General features: G+C 36.4%; 1 protein-coding gene across 1 annotated transcript in view; it reads left to right on the top strand.

Moving 5' to 3' along the window:
* The window catches only part of LUZP2 (leucine zipper protein 2), an 82,854-nt gene extending 71,422 nt beyond the window's left edge, over window positions 1–11,432 (top strand). The window contains exons 10-12 of the mRNA XM_058026513.1: window positions 6,599–6,691; window positions 10,186–10,263; window positions 10,799–11,432. Coding sequence (XP_057882496.1) covers window positions 6,599–6,691; window positions 10,186–10,263; window positions 10,799–10,903 — 276 coding nt within the window. The 3' untranslated portion in view covers window positions 10,904–11,432. The remainder of the gene's footprint in view (window positions 1–6,598; window positions 6,692–10,185; window positions 10,264–10,798) is intronic.
* Window positions 11,433–15,984: the final 4,552 nt, after the last annotated feature.

The following is a 15,984-nucleotide window of genomic DNA, read 5'->3' as shown; positions in this document are numbered from 1 at the left end:
AATTAACTATTTACCTCTCAGATGTTTCAATAAAGTCTCCCATAATCTGTTACATATGTCTCAAAATACTGTGTATTACTGCTTGATAGTGGTTGAAAAGGTATACGTATATACAAAATTTAAATTTCTTAAGAAATGTTTTAAATAACATCAATATCCAGATTGTTAGTTATGGTGAATGGTCTCACACGGAGCTGTGGATTAGCATTTACAGCATACATCCATCCAGTTTACCTAATTTTGCTTCAGTCTGAAGCCAGGACCCCAGACTAGAGCAGCCTCAAGCTTGCTGTGATGCTCAGCACATTTCTGGACAAGCTTTTTCTCTATCAGGAACAGACAAGAGCCCTTAATTACTTTTCAGATGTTATTATTTTAGGTAGATCTTTCCTCACCTACTCACATCAAGTGATTTTTTTTAGTTTCTGGGTTTTTTTTTCTTTTGCTGGGTGACAGTGGGGATGATGGATAAAATGTGCACTATTTCTAATTTTAGTTGAAGTTGCATTTAGCAGAAAAATAGTAATTTATTTTTCATCTTGTGACTTTCCTTGGTGATGTGTTTGTTACATGTTGTGTTAAAAAATATGTGCATGTGAGCAATGACAGTAAGACTGAATTTATGTGTCTTTGCAGTTGCACATTAGTAACCCCATTTCCTTTTTTTGTTTTTAATATTAGCAATTTTTTCTATGGATATTCTGCGTAAATGAACACAGAAAATGTGCAGAGGAGCTAACAGATCATTTTAAGTGGTTTACAAAATAGAATGTAATTTCGAAAGTACTCCCAAGGGAATTTTGCTAACCACAGATATATTGAAGATTTATTTGAAAATTATTAATGCATGTATCCTTTATAAAATATATATTATTAATCTTACAAAGTTTGCCTTGATATGTGTAAAGGCAGCCAAGTGGGAAACATTGGAGAAAGTTAAAATTGTTTCATGTTAAAGCAGTTAAGATCCTTTTCTTTGACTTGAGCAAAGATGTGGTTTGGAAAATATTCGTAAAGAAAATATTCATTGAGCATTTTGGCCATTATTAGGAATTTTCTAGAAAGTTGATGAGAAGTATTGCATTGAATCATAAGGCATAAGAATTGAGGAATGAACTAGTGATTAACTCTAAGCCATTTAAGTTCAGTTTAGCCCTGAGCAATGTAAAATACTACTTACTGCCTTACACCTGGAATCCCATCATCTTCCAAAATGGTAAATCTCCCCCTTTTTCTACATTTATTATTTTATGCTAAAACAATAATAGATAAAATACAACATAAAAAATAATAAATTAAATGTCATTTAGTATGAAGGAATGTGCTCTCATATAATGGAAAGGCAGACATTCATTTGCAACAAAAAACTTCTAACATTAAGTGTATTTTGGTTCAAATCCTTGAAAGTCAAAAGAGAGTCTTTTTCTCTCATATCTTTTGAAAGACAATAGTCCATATCTCTGTTGGTGGAACTGTTGTCATGTTGTTATATTGCCAGGTAATTTTTTATAAGTGCAACTGTTTAGAAGGGACTTAAATAAACAGGTCTGAAAAACGCCAATCACTTGTTCTTAAAATTTTAAAAGTTTAATAATAATAAAATGGTTATAAAGATAGCAATATAGAGTAATAATAATTTGGACAATTTGGATTAGGACAATATGAGACAATAAAAACAAAGAGTTATGGACAGTCCAGGCACCTTTTCGGTCAAAATAAGCCTGAAAAAGGACCCACGTTAACAGAGGATTAACCCTTAAAAGCAACAGCCTGTTGCATATTCATACACCTCATACACGATGCATAAATTCCATTCAAACACAGGATTCTGTCTGGGCAGTGTCAGCTTCTTCCTCTGAATCCTCACAGCGTCTTCAGGGCTGAGCGAGGCAGGAAGAAGTTCATTTCTTCTGATAATGGAGCAATAAATTCTCTTTCTCTGAAAGATTCAGGTGTCCTGTGGCTGCTGTCTCACTGCGAGTCCTTTCTTTCAAAAAAGTATCTTCCATAGCACAGTTTCTATTTTAACATTTTTTATAACCTAAAACTATATTTAACACACTACTTAAGAGAATTAATACAGTATCACTTTCTAACACAACACATAAAATATTCATTTCAATATTTGCCAAAAGCCAATCATAAATAGGCAGTTTTCACACAGGGAAGTAGAGGGATTTTTTTTTAAAAGTTTCCTTTACCAGACTTAAATCAATAAAAAGCCTCTTTTCAAGCAGAATTGTGGAAGAAAAGTCAATCCTCAAAAGGAAAAGCCCTTTTCCAAGTGACCCCATTTATGGAGTTCAGGTCATGGTTCAGAAGGGTTCCAGATTCACCAAGCTGCTCTTCCTGGGGTCTGTACCTCGTCCAGGATTGAGCATCTTTGGCTTTGTCTTCCTGGAAACAGAGATGTTCATGTCTAACTTGAATAGCTGTTTCATTCATTTGGGAAGGCTGTAATTGCCTGTGAATATATTCTGGTGGGTATTATTGCTGCTCTGAGTGTCAGTAATGTAACACAGTGTTCATTATCCCGTGGATAATTGATTTTTCCTTTATGATGGCTGTAGGAAATGAAGAGTGTTGTTGAATGAATGTGTTTATTTGGTGGTTTCAGTTTCTTAAGTATTATAACATCAACCTCCCACACACAGCTGAAGATGCCAAGTATCTTAATAGTTATAGAAAAGAAAGTTCCTTTCCCTACATGAAGGGTGCCTCTTTTAACACTTCAGTAGTGGTGGAAAAATGAAGCAGTATGTGTATTTATACATGTAGTTTATATATACATGTATTTGCAAGAGCATATACCCATATCTCTAGCAATCCTTGAGCTTTGCCTCTAAAAAGCACTAGGTATTTGAACTTGTCCACTCTAAAACTAAAAATGATCTAAAAACGTAGCTATTAATAAGGGAATTTGAAATTACAGGATTAAATATAATCTAAGTAATTGACTTATAAAAACTTAATAACAAGTTTTTTTATCTAGTAATAATATTTATTATATGCTTGAGTATTCAACAAAACGGTATGTTTTCAAACCTGATTAATTCTATTTTCTTTTCTTTGTGTTTTAGCTACAGATAAATTTTAAAAAGACATCTAGAGTTACTGCTAAGCAAATGATTATTAGAAGAAATCTGAAGTGAAATGATCCATATAAAATGAGCTAACTTTATTCTGGCATTAGACATAAGTGTTCATAGGCAAGCCACTAAAAAAAGGTTTGCTTTCTACCTTCACTCTCTGATGCCATAATTTGGAATCACTGATAGTTGTTTTATGCTCTGGATTTTTAATGTCATCATACACATTAAGGACAAAAGTGTGGACATCTTGTCTAACCTGGCATAATATTTGCCACAAAAATTATCTATACAATTTTTGATGTATGCACCTTGAAAGTTTATTCTACCATTTTGCCACTTTTATAAAAACTCCTAGATAATGCTTTCACGACCTTAGTAGCAGAAATTCAGCAAAAAAGGAGCTATAAACATGCAGACCTTTCCTACTTTCCATGCTGATACCCAGTGTAACAGAAGTCTGGATTTTGCCTGTTAGTATATGGACATTCATTATGGAAAAAGAAACAAATGGAAAAAAAATGACTAGGTAACTCTGAAATCCAGTCAGCTAGATAGAATTCTAACCATCCCTTATTCTCTATTAACCTTAAGCATATTTTGGATTTTAGATATTAAAGAGCTGAACAGATAAAATTTTACAGGACAGTAAATTTCCTTAGGGAATAATTTATCATCTGATACTGTATCATCATTGCTGACTACTCTTAGTGCCACCTGACTTTGCTGTCCACCCCATTACTATCTATTATTTAAACAGGTGAGTCAAGCTCTTTCCAAACACATGGAATGATGCAGTTTTTATTTTTTACAGCCTGCATAGAAATTTCTTTCCCTGTCAAGCCAATATATCACCACTGAATTCAGTGCAGCCCTGGCAAATTACACCCTGGCATGTAATCCAGGCAACAGCCAAAAACATTGAAGAAAAAGGACACATCAAGTGTCAAGCCAAAAAACACAGCCAGAGTTACTAGGAAAAATGGGATTAAAGAAACAGTGTTGAAATAAACACATTAGTAAACACTATGTCCAACAGCTGCCTATTTCCCTTGTAAACCCTGCCAGTTGTTTATAATGAAAATTGTCACTATCTTAATGAAATCTGAGTTTAGACTGCCTTTCATTTTTCATATTTACCAGACAAATCATTAAGCACAGAATCAAGAACAAGGGAAAGGTTTGAAAGCTAGAGATGTTAAAACTTGAGGTATTCTGATTATAGTCCTACATTTTTATTTCATTTTCCTCATTCATTTAAGATTTTATAATGACAACTACTGGCTTAATATTTCACTAATCACTTAAGGGGTCCTAGGAGTACTATGCCAATACATATATTTTGTCGAATGGCTTTAAAAAAATAATATTTATGGGAATACAAATATAGATTTTGAGGTTTTATAATAGGATCTAAAACTTCTGCACCCATCCCTAAACATCTGTGAAGTACTTAAAAGATTTTTGCCTGAATACCTTCAGTTTCTTTACTTCCTTTTACAGTGAAGCTACATTTAGTTCATGATATGTTCATTTAAGACTTAGAATTTTTATGTGTCACCTCTCGCATATTTTAGCTCCTGATGTGAAGTCTATATGTGTTTAAATATATACATTCTGTTTCTTCTTGAAAATACAAAATTTCTTCTTCAACTCCTTGGCATAAATTTTGTAATGTAGGAATGTCTGTAACTGAAATTTCAGTCACCAGGTGAAATTAAAATTATTCTGGCTTCAAGTAGGATGCTTATTCTGCATTTTTAATTGCAAGATCTTTACTCCTGGTCTAAATGAAAGGTGTTTTTTATTATTATTCATTGTTACCCAGATCTGTGACCAGTTAAGTGCAATTAGAATGAAAAATACCAATGGTTACCTGTATGTTTTTAGGATTCTTACTATCTTTATATATCTGTACTGATTTTTGTATTATTTTCTTTCTGATCAAATAGTCTGGCTTTGAATTAGCACTGAAATTTCACAACAATCTGTTTTGCTTTGCTTCTATATAGCAGTTTCTCTGTGCTTGTACAGCAAACAGCAATGACTCTCAGCATGAAGAAAATCTGTCCTTCTACCAACAACAAACCTGTCATGAATTTTTGGACACAGCTGTTAATTTTAGGAAGAAAAATTAATAAGAGGAAAGTTATTCAGTCATTTCACTAACACCAATATTTTGAAACTGTTTTAAGCAATGAATGTTAGATTAGAGATGCCTCCTCCCTGGGTCAGAATTTTCTTAGCTGCTCATTGAATCCAACAGAGAAAAGCAGAAAAATGTGTTTTCAAATAAACATATTGTATATATGTATATATATATATATATATATAGAGAGAGAGATAATAGACATTGCTCACCATTTCCAGTTGTGAATGTAACACCATAGTTTGGACTGTCGCAATAGCAATAGTTGTATCTCTGAATCATGAGACATTTGGGAGGAAAAAAGTGTGATTTTTGTGCTTCCGTGCTTTATCTTCCTTCATATTTCTGTCAGGCTATGGCAGAACATCCCCTAGAAAATCACAAGGGTAGACAGAAAAGTTTAAAGTCTAACTCCCACTGCAGATCATGTGGAAGGAAAAAGTGAAAAATTGTCACAAATGCATGATTTTTAAGATTAAACTAGCCTCTGTAGAGTTGCATAAAATTGTTTCTGTGTGAATTTAGAGGCAAAAATAGCAGAAGCACATTGCCTAGCTTTTTTAAATAGGTATTGACTTGCATAAAATCCTGTTGAAAGGCAGTAAAAGCGTTACATAAATACCAGGAGCAATTTAACTTGGCCAAGGTGACCCTTCAGCTGCAGACAATTATATTGTGCCTAGATATTTGCAGTATATTTAGTGTACTGTATCACCATGCTAATCTTGGATCTAGCCTGTGTCCAGATACATCATTTAGAGATTAAAATGTATTTATTATTTATTGAAGAAGTTTTGGTGCTTGGTTTATTTTTTTTTTCTCAACTCTTTTTTTTTTCCCCAAATGGAAGGAGGTCTAGAGAAATGTAAAATACTAATGGGATAGATATCATAGCTTATGATGCAAACATAATACAAATGAAAGTCCAGGTTGTCTAGGTTTATCCTGCTGCTATACAGTTTGTATTGTACAAATGATGTGCAACCTGTGTTTTGCAGTTGGATATTTATTCGTTTCTTAAATTTTATTACAGTGTATTTCTAAAGTTTTTCTGTTCCTACACAGAATGTAAACCACAGTTTACTTGCCATCTTGATTTTTATTTATTCCATTTTTTATTTTATTCTAGATGTGTAAAGACTCAGGAAGCCAAACATTTATTCATTCATTTTTCATGTTCAAGGCCTGAAAGAAGACTTGTTTGTTTGGAGATGAAATTATTTCTATATTTTGCCATAAGATTCTTGAATTTGATGGACCTCTTGGTTTTTCATTGTTATCCTGAATTTTCAGATCTAGCTTATTTGAAATTTTATCACAATTATAATAATTTTTTAAATTATTATTTTATATTTTTCAGGTCTGGCAAAATGTCTCAGCCGAGAAAGAGAATTTTCATGTGGCCTCAAAAAAGGAAGAAAATCAAAGCACCCAGGAGTGCGATTCTCAAGATGTAAGATTAGCTCGACTCAAAAATAAGGCCTAATCTAGGTTGGATGAAAGCATGAATGCTTTAGGTGACTGTCAGTGGGACTTTTCCTTCTCAGGATGGCAGATATATTAATTTATAAACCCACTGTGTTCTGCATTAAAGTGCTGAGGAGCAAATGCTCTTTGCTGCCAATCTGTGTGTATATATTATCAAAGTTTCTGTTCAAAACTGCCTAATGGAACTGGTAGAGCTGTTGCAGGAAGAGCAGTGGTGGAAAGTGGTGCCATTTGATGTTTCACCATTTCAAAACTTTATTTGTTCCTGGGTGAAGTGTTGCCTGCATTATAGTGAGATCCAAAACCCTTGTTTACATATCATTATATTTAATACTAATTTATTTATTTCTAATAATCAGGCACAGCTTTCACAGATGCTTTGTTTAACAAAGCAAAGCCTTTGGGGAGATGTAAGACATGACAGCATAGTAATTGAAAGGCTGTGATATCATTCACTGCCAGTCTAGAAAAGCTGTAAGCTGTGATTTTCTTGTGATAGTTCTGACAGAAAACTAAATCTGGTGCTTTTACTGAGACAATACACTCAGTCAAACAGCATGGGATGAGCTCTTCACAGAAATCTCAAATGCATGGATTGTGGCTGTAATTATAAAGATACAAATAGAACAGGAAAAAAAAAACCCAGAAAAAATGAGCGAGACAAATTTTGTTGTGAGAGTCTGCTCTGACTGTTGAGGATTTTCTGCTCAATAGTTCAAAAACTATAGTGATACTCTGACTAATTTGCAGGTGAAATATATAAATATATATGTTTATATAAATATATATATATATATATATATATATAAAAAAAATATATATATATATAAAATATTCAATCTATATTGAATATATTGTTAGATCTTGAGATAAAACAAAATCCTGTGGAGGTAACTGAGTATTTTGCTGTTAAGTGATCATGACAGTGTGAAGAAAATTCTGGAAAAAAAAACTTACATAATTTGGTATACAATATATATTTTTTTTAATTATACAGTATCCATTTATCACAAAGGTTTTAAAAGTTTGTTCAGTTATAGGTTACCTCCCTTCTGCCACATCCTCCACAGAACAAGGAGAAATTGCATAACCATAAGAGTGCTTACTTTGCTGTTGCACATTTCTTAATATCTAAAGGTACAGGAAACTTCAGTTGTTAATAAAATTTGAAGGAGGGGAAGAAAAGCATGTAAAATTATGAAATTGGAGTGAACTCTGTTTAGATTATGACTAGAGGTTAGTTATTCCTCAGAAAAGTTGTGTAAGGCTTGATGAAATGTAGAATACTTTAAGTAGAGGCTGATCTTTAGCTGAGGGACACAAAGATACATGTGTTTATTTGTATATTGTTTATATATGCATTTATATATACACATAAAAGCACATAGATACACACATGGGGGTGTGTGTGTGTTTATATATAAGCCTGAGGTCATATGTGGATGGCATTCAGTTTGGGTTCTGTTAAACCCAGTCCTGTGTGTGTCTGTCTGTCTGTCTAACACCTCATCCATAGGCACTGGTTACAATCCTGGCTGTGGAACTGTTGTTCTTCAGTCTGTAATTTGTTTGGTAGTGATACACAATGATTCCCAGTGACAAGGAATCAGTAATTAATATGTTGTGCTTTAACATCATAAAGACATTGTTAAGAAAAAGTCCCTACTGTCTTTCCCCAACGTATAGTGTGCTACTAAAAAGAAAAGATCTCTGAGTGAACAAATATGAAATACTACAGACATAAGTCTTTATTGCTCTTTTCCTATCAAGATAGCCTTTTTTACCTGGTCTGTGAAAAGAGTATGCAAGACTACTGACTCAAAAAGCATCGTTTTATCATTTGCTGTTATTTCCTCTAAAGCAGACCTGATTTTTTTTTCTTCCTTTGCATATGTCTCAAGAAGTTGACCTTTAGCTTTATTAATGCAATTAATATTTTTTGCCTCCTATCTCCTATAAACTGTGTTGGTGAAATAGGTTACCTGGTTTCATGTTCTAGTATGTACAGTCAGTGAAAATTCTGGATATGTAAATTATCGTATTTAATTAGCATTATTTCTATCCTCTTCATTACACATTTTGCAACACTATTGATTGTTTGACCTATACTATCTTCTGTCCTCAAGGTGCACAACTAGAAGTCACCTAAATCCTCATTTTTTCTGAAGATGATTCAGCTTGAAATATCTTTTTTGAGTCTAGATTAAGAGTAAATAATTTAAATGGAATTTTTGACAGGACCACACTTACAGTTTTAAAGTATTAAAAGTCTACTAAAAATTGCTACTCTGGCATCTGACTTTTTAGTCTTTGTCTAAGACATAAACCACATGTTTTATTTGATTTTTATGTCATAAAAGGAGTAGGTGCTTTATCAATATACTTTGTTTTAATCAATACTGCCTTGATTATTCCTTGTATGAATCCAAATTTTATTTGCTACTGTCTAGAGTGGGAAAATCTGAAAAAGAGTTCCCCACATCAAATCCATCTGCATCATTTCAGAGGCTGACTTCAGTAGCTTAAACATTACTAAACCCCCCCACTGTTACATTGGAAAGAGTCTTGATGACTTAAAACTTTATAAAAACCCTGTCATTTTCACTCCATTTAAATGTATCACTTTTAAGAGAAAAAAAAAGTAGAGAAATTCTAATATGAACTCCTTTTAGAGTAATGAACAAGCATTATGAATATTTGACTGTATTTCATGTTTCAACTCCTTTTCTTATGACATCCTTAATCCTACTCCAGAAGGGACTTTGATTTAAGTACAGTAGAATTTTCAGTGTTGAGTAAGTCTCTGATTTGATATCTGGAGATCTCCCTGGTTCAAAAATCTACTTTGTAATTAATTTTATTTATGCTGTGCAACTCTGTTTTCCCAGATACTAAAAAGCATATTGGCAAAGAATATAACATTATTCCTTGAATAAAATGACAGCAATTAAAGCACCAAGATTTTTCACCTTGAGACTCATCTAATTTCCCCATTCAGTGACTTTATATTTCTATTCAGGGATTATTATACCTTTGAGATCTAGAGTTTAGACAAGAGAATAGTAATAGAGAAGTTGTAACTGTAATGCTGATTTTCTACTGTTTGTTACTATTTCCTCACCCATAAAACACACTTGTAGTTAATTTTCTGTTCCCTAGGACCACTTGTAGAAGTAAACTGCACTATTGGTGATGAGATTTAAGCATGAAGTAAAGAAGCTGGATGAGTATCTAGTTTCAAGCTGTTAAACTGGCTGTCACAAGACTTCAGCAATATTGTTGAAGACTATGACAGGGATGATGGGAGGCTGGGACAAGCTTAGCTATGAAAACTTAGTTCCATTGCATCAGCTAGGCTTAAAAGAAGACCCGGTGATTTTGGGTTTTGGTTTTTTTTTGGAAAACTGAATGATTTTGGACAAAATACGAAGTAGTTACCTCTGCCATTTTTGTTGACAGGTTGCCAAGACATGTTTGGGGAATCGTGATGATTCAACATCTCGTTTGAAGGCAGCAGAAACAGGGACAAGCTTCCAGGTATTCCCTTTCAGAGCAATTGTGGGGTTTCACTAAAAGCTCTTGTGAAATGCAGTTACTTGAAGTATACTTACACATTCTTCACCAAGTTCTGTCTCAAAAGAGAAGACTACTTAGTTCAGACTTTGACTGCATCTGATTGCAGTTCATCTGTTTCAAATGTCTTCTGGCTGGTAGCAATTTGCAAACTAATAAATATTTTAAGAGCTGGTAGTCAAATGAATTAGTAGTGAAGTCACTTAATTTGATAGTGTGATGTCTATAGCCCTGGAAGCAGGAGTAGGAGAGATTTCCAAAATAATTAAATATTAAATACATATATAATTGGTATATATATAAAATATGCAGTGATATGAAGCTGTATGCAGTAGACTCGTATGGTTTTGCACTGTGAAGGTTGTTAATTATGCTTTCTTTAATAGAGATCAGAACCCTTTTCTAGGGACAATTCCATTGCCATGGAATTTTAACATTTTTTTTTTATTTCTGCTTATGTATATATGTATTCTATACACCATGTTTTTTACCTCTACAGAAGTTTCACAGCCCTCCATGGACTACACCTGAAGATAAAAAATCACCCGAGAAAAAGGAGAAAAAATACGAAGAATCAGTTAGTAAACCAGAAAAAAAACTCTAAATGCTACTAATCTACATTGAAAACTGCCAATCACTTCCATCCTCATGTTCTGTTAGCACAAAGGCATGAAATGTCCCAGGTTTCTAAAGCATGGATTTTTTACTATTTTATGAATGTCTGTAAATTAGTCTAGAACAGACCAATTAGTACCTTACAGCAATAATCCAAAATGGATGTTTGAAGAAATGCTTTGTAATGCAGTCCAGTTTTTGAATTCTTGTTCTACCTTATCAGTAATTGTATACTATAAATTACCTTCTTTGTAAACAACTGTCATCTCAAGTATATTTCTCAGATTGTTTTATTTCATGTAATTTTGTGGCAGATTAGGTTCTAATATTAAGGGGCAGTCAGTGTGTGTGGGGGGGAAGATAGCTGTGTAACCATAATTGAAGTACAATCCTCAAGTGCAACTGTAAAAAGAGAACTGTGTGCGTGGGGCTCCATATATACTTACCTTTTAGTATTTCCATCTCAAATCTACTTACTTACAGAATAAAATATGTTTATTTTGTTCTTTTTTTCCTCACTGCTATCTTGACTAGTCCATTTCTGAGCACTGAAAAGCTGACAGAATTGGAGTTTAAGGGATGGAGATAGAGAGAATCATTACTTTGGGGATTCAAGGCAAAAAATTTGCAGGTAGTACTGAGTCACAGTTTCCTAGCTTGGATGGCAGCCGTGGGAAGTCAGTTTCATCCCCTAGATTTGTGCTGATCTCAGCAGGATAAAATACACTTTAAAGGGTGAAGCTGTGTTTTTTCCACTACAGTTTGATCACTCCATCAGGGAGGATTGATGGGAGTGAGCTTTGTCACTCATGGATTCTTTCAGCTTCTCCTTAGTCACACACTCCATGACAAGAAAGCAGAGAGAAAGGGAGGAGAGGAGACAGTGTTTTGCTTGTTTGTGTGTATGTCATTATAGGTCAAATTTAAGAATTCATCTTTTTGAGATGCAAATCTTTCAAGAACAGTTGGACTAGTAAACTGCCTGATGCAATGCTATGCTATCCCCAGCAAGAAGTGTTTTAAGCATTTGTAACTTGTAAACTTCCACCTTTGTCTTAATGCACAGCTCAGCACATTTTTTACTGGATTTAAAGTAGTTATAATAATTTACTTTTTCTTGTTTGTATCAGTTTAAAAGCAAATAGACAAATCTTTTGTTTGACTTAGTGGTGCTCTGTCTTCAATTTTAGCATTTAAGATTTTACCTCTCCTTCAACAGTCTCCTTCAATGCCTGCCTTTTCCTTGTTGGTATGAATAATCTTTCACCCTGGCACTCTGTGTATGCTCCTCTACTCAAAGGTAAATAGTTGCAATTTTCTCTGCCTTGAGAAAATACAATTTTAAAAAGAAAAAAACCTCATGAGCTGACCAAAGGATGACAAAGTAGGGTTTAAGAATATCCATGTTAAGAGTCAAAAGAAGTGAAATCGTGGCCACAAAATTAACCAGGAAAGAGATGTGGCTCTTTGCATCTCGTCCTGAATCTTGCTGAAGACAGTCTGCTGTCTTTCAGAATATTCAGTGAGCAAGAGTCTTGTGATCTTCTCATATCTACAGCTGGCATTAATTTCTAGTGATGCCAAAAGCAACATTTCTTTGCATATGACACACCTTAACTGCAAAGGTCGCTGAAACTCTGTTCCAGTCATCTGTCAAGAAAGGATCTCCACTGCACAGTGGTTGCAGCTCTCTAGCAGGACAAAAGGCTGAGAGCACAATGCTTCCTGTGGCTTTAGAAAGAAGCCTTTGTCAGTGGGATCCCCTTCATCAGGCAGCCTGTAGTAGATACCAACCACAAGGTTCCTTTGCTGCCTTGGGCACTCACTGATTGTTACCTACAGGCCTTTGCCTTGCTCATGGGTGTTCCTCAAAGACAGCTCCTCACGTGGAATCCACGTTTTGATGTAGAGGGCAATCCCTGCACCTCTCCTTCCTCCCTTTATCTGCTGAGCAGGCTGTGGCTATCAGTGGTGACACTCCAGTCATGGGGTCCATCCCACCAAGTTCCAGCAATGCAGCAAGGTGATAACTTTCTTGCAGCAGAGTGGCTTCCAGCTCCTCCTGTTTGTTGCCCATGCTGTGTGTGTTGATTTGAAGGCACCTCAGCCTGCCTGTCAGCCATGTCACCCTCCCAGAGGAACACCCCTTTTCCTCCTTTGACATAATTTTCTGGTGTTTTCCCTGTCAGCTTTTATTACCTTTCCTTTCCTGACAAAGCCAACCCTAGAACTGCCTTGGCTTCTTACCTCTCCCTTGCACTCCCTTGCATGCCCATCTCCTGCCTTGACTTGCTTGCAACTTTTGTCCCTGGCCTTGCTCAGCTTTGTCTGCCCTTCCTTTGCCTTGCCTTTCCTTACTTACACCTCTATGTCCTTCCCTTGCCCTTCCCACCGCTCCATTTTCTTGCTTTGCCATAGTCAGTCACACTTCACCTTGGCTTTCCTGTCTCTTTTTTCCTGTCTTTGCCTTGCCTTGCTTTCTTCCATGACTCTCATTGCCTTGCCTACCCTGACCTTGCCCTGTTTTGCCTTTCTCTGATTGGGAGATTGCACCTTGCACCAGAAACACTGAAGAGAAGTGCTTTCCTTCCTTCCTTTTCTTCTCTGGCAAGAGCTCACCACCAACATTTAGATACTGCTAGCAATAAAGATCTCACAAAGAAATAGACCCCACATGGAAGGTGGTAGGACAGAAAGTCTCCTGATATCAGCTCCCTGGGTGGCCTGTAACCTCCACCTGAAACACTGGCATTGCATGCTTTCCTTCCCATGGAAAAAAACTTCGTGAATTTTTCGATGGCGTGCGGAAAATTAGGTTTTGGCTTAAAACTGTGTATTCAAGGATTGCTCTCACACAAGAGAGAGAAGGACAGAAGTAAAGGTGTGTGCCCCTTCATGTTTGAATACATGTTTGAAAATAAAAGTAATGTCCGTGAAATCTTTCCGTCCTCGAACATTGAGAGCAGTGACAAGACTTTTTCCACGTTGGATCTGCATATTTTGTGGTTTAAAAATACCACGAAACATTTACTTCTTTGGTAAGTGCACCCTGCCATCTAGCGGAGCTATTGAAAGGCAGCTGTCCTAGTTTGGGGCACATTTTAGAGGAAACTTCTGAATTGGGGTCCCTCTAGAAAGCAAATCCAAGTGGCTCCTCCCCCAGCTGATTTGGGAAAATATTTCCTTGGAGAAAAGTGGAAAAAAATCTGTTTATTTAACAGGCAAAGCATTCACCAGCACAAAAATTGAACGATATTAAACAATAAACCCTCCTGCAGGTCTCAAGAGGTGAGAAGCGCCCCCTCGTGGGCCGTAGCTCGGCTCATGTGATCAGCCACTCCCGGACAGTGGCATCGGGAAGGTAAAAGCCAACAAGTTCTGGCACCCTGAGTGTGGGATCAGTAAAGGAGGTGGTTCCTTTTCAGATCCTGCATTGGTGAGAGAGAAGAAATGTGGGTGTATATAAACCTGAAAGTGAATAACGCCGTGTTATGTGAGCACTTTAGGGACTGGGAAAGGAAGGAGATGCCTACAAATGGCCTTTTGTTCCAGGATCTTGTTTTTGGGAGCACTTGCTGGATGGTTTCAATTTTAAATATCATTTCTACAAGATAGAATATGCTGCTGAGAAGAAAAGCGCATAACACCACTGTGTGTGGTGCAGTTCAAGGGAATGAGGGAAAGGTGAATCCAGCAACAGCTTTCTCCTCTTGCCCATTTTGTGTACAAGGCTTTTGTGTGATATTTTAAATTTTGTAGCTAGTGTCTTCAAAAGTGAAATAAGTTGATATTACATACAACTGGAGAGGAATTCATGTTGCCCCTTGAATATTGTGTGAATTAAGCATTTCAAATGGACAGTGAAGAGTTTGTGCAAATTCCTTCTCAGTTCAGTAACTGCTGCCACCATTAAAAAAGTCCTAGAACAAAAAAGAGTGCTGGGTATCACTTTTTCCCCTACAGTCTTAAACTGCACAACACACATTGTTGCTATGCGTTTTACTTTCAGCTGTGTGCACTTATATTTTTTTTTCTCTCTCTCTGAGCCCAGCCCTGTAATTTTAATCTGGCCACAAACAGTGACAGGGACAAAACAGTTTTTGGGTTTAACATACATCAAAGAATATCAACAACAGCAGGCTGCCAGGATTTTGAGCTTTCCTCTCCTACCATGTGTACTACCACATACTTTCTAACACACAAAACAAATGGCTCTGGCAGCTTTCCTGTAAACTGCACTAAACACATACAAGTCTTCCTTAAGGGAATTTCAGCAAGATTAAAATCTTGTCAAAATTAAGTCAGGATTTAAAGTATTAAAGCAATTAAAGATGACATTGAATTCTTTTTTTACCTATGTGTCTGCCTCCTAAAGTTCCATGGGGCAGGATTTCTCCCAGACCAAAGCTGCCACAACCAAGAACTCAGGCTGCCCTTGGAGTGCCAAAGGCCTCCTCCGAAATGACATCAAAATATTGAGGGGGTGAGATATGTTTGGAAAAGGGCTGGTGTTCATGTCCAGGAGCAGGTGGCCCTGAGTGGGCTGTCACATCCTGAAATTCCCAACGGCACAGGATTTCTCCCAGACTGGACCTGCCACCATGGACAAGTCAGGCAGCCCTGAGAGTGCCAAATGCCTCCTGCAAACTGACATCAAGAAACTGGGGGTGAGTCTTCTTTCCCATGGAAAAGGGCCAGCATTCGTGTCCAGGGACTTGCGCCCCACTCAGGGGCTGTGACCCTGAGTGGCTTTCTGCCTCCTAAAATTCTGAATGGTGCAGGAGGGCTCCCAGACCAAACCCAACACATGCCAGCTACTGGGAAGAAAGAAACTGAATCCCAGTCCAAGCTAGAGCAGTGGGAGCACAATGAGCACTCCTTGGCAAACCCCGATTTATTTAGAGCAGAGGCACAGCAGAAGTCAGTGAGCTGCTAACAAGAAACTGTTCCTGCCCTCCACAGCCAGTTCAGGAGAGCTCCCCAGAGACAGAGGAACTTCAACTCCCTTTGTCTCTGGAGGATCTCTCTTCTCAGGCACACAGTAGTGGGTGATTCCAGCTGGGAACCAAT

The sequence above is a fragment of the Melospiza georgiana genome, chromosome 6, assembly GCF_028018845.1.
Source record: "Melospiza georgiana isolate bMelGeo1 chromosome 6, bMelGeo1.pri, whole genome shotgun sequence".
Classification (NCBI taxonomy): domain Eukaryota; kingdom Metazoa; phylum Chordata; class Aves; order Passeriformes; family Passerellidae; genus Melospiza; species Melospiza georgiana.
Note: the sequence above shows the minus strand (reverse complement) of the source record. Positions and strands in the feature narration are given on the sequence as shown.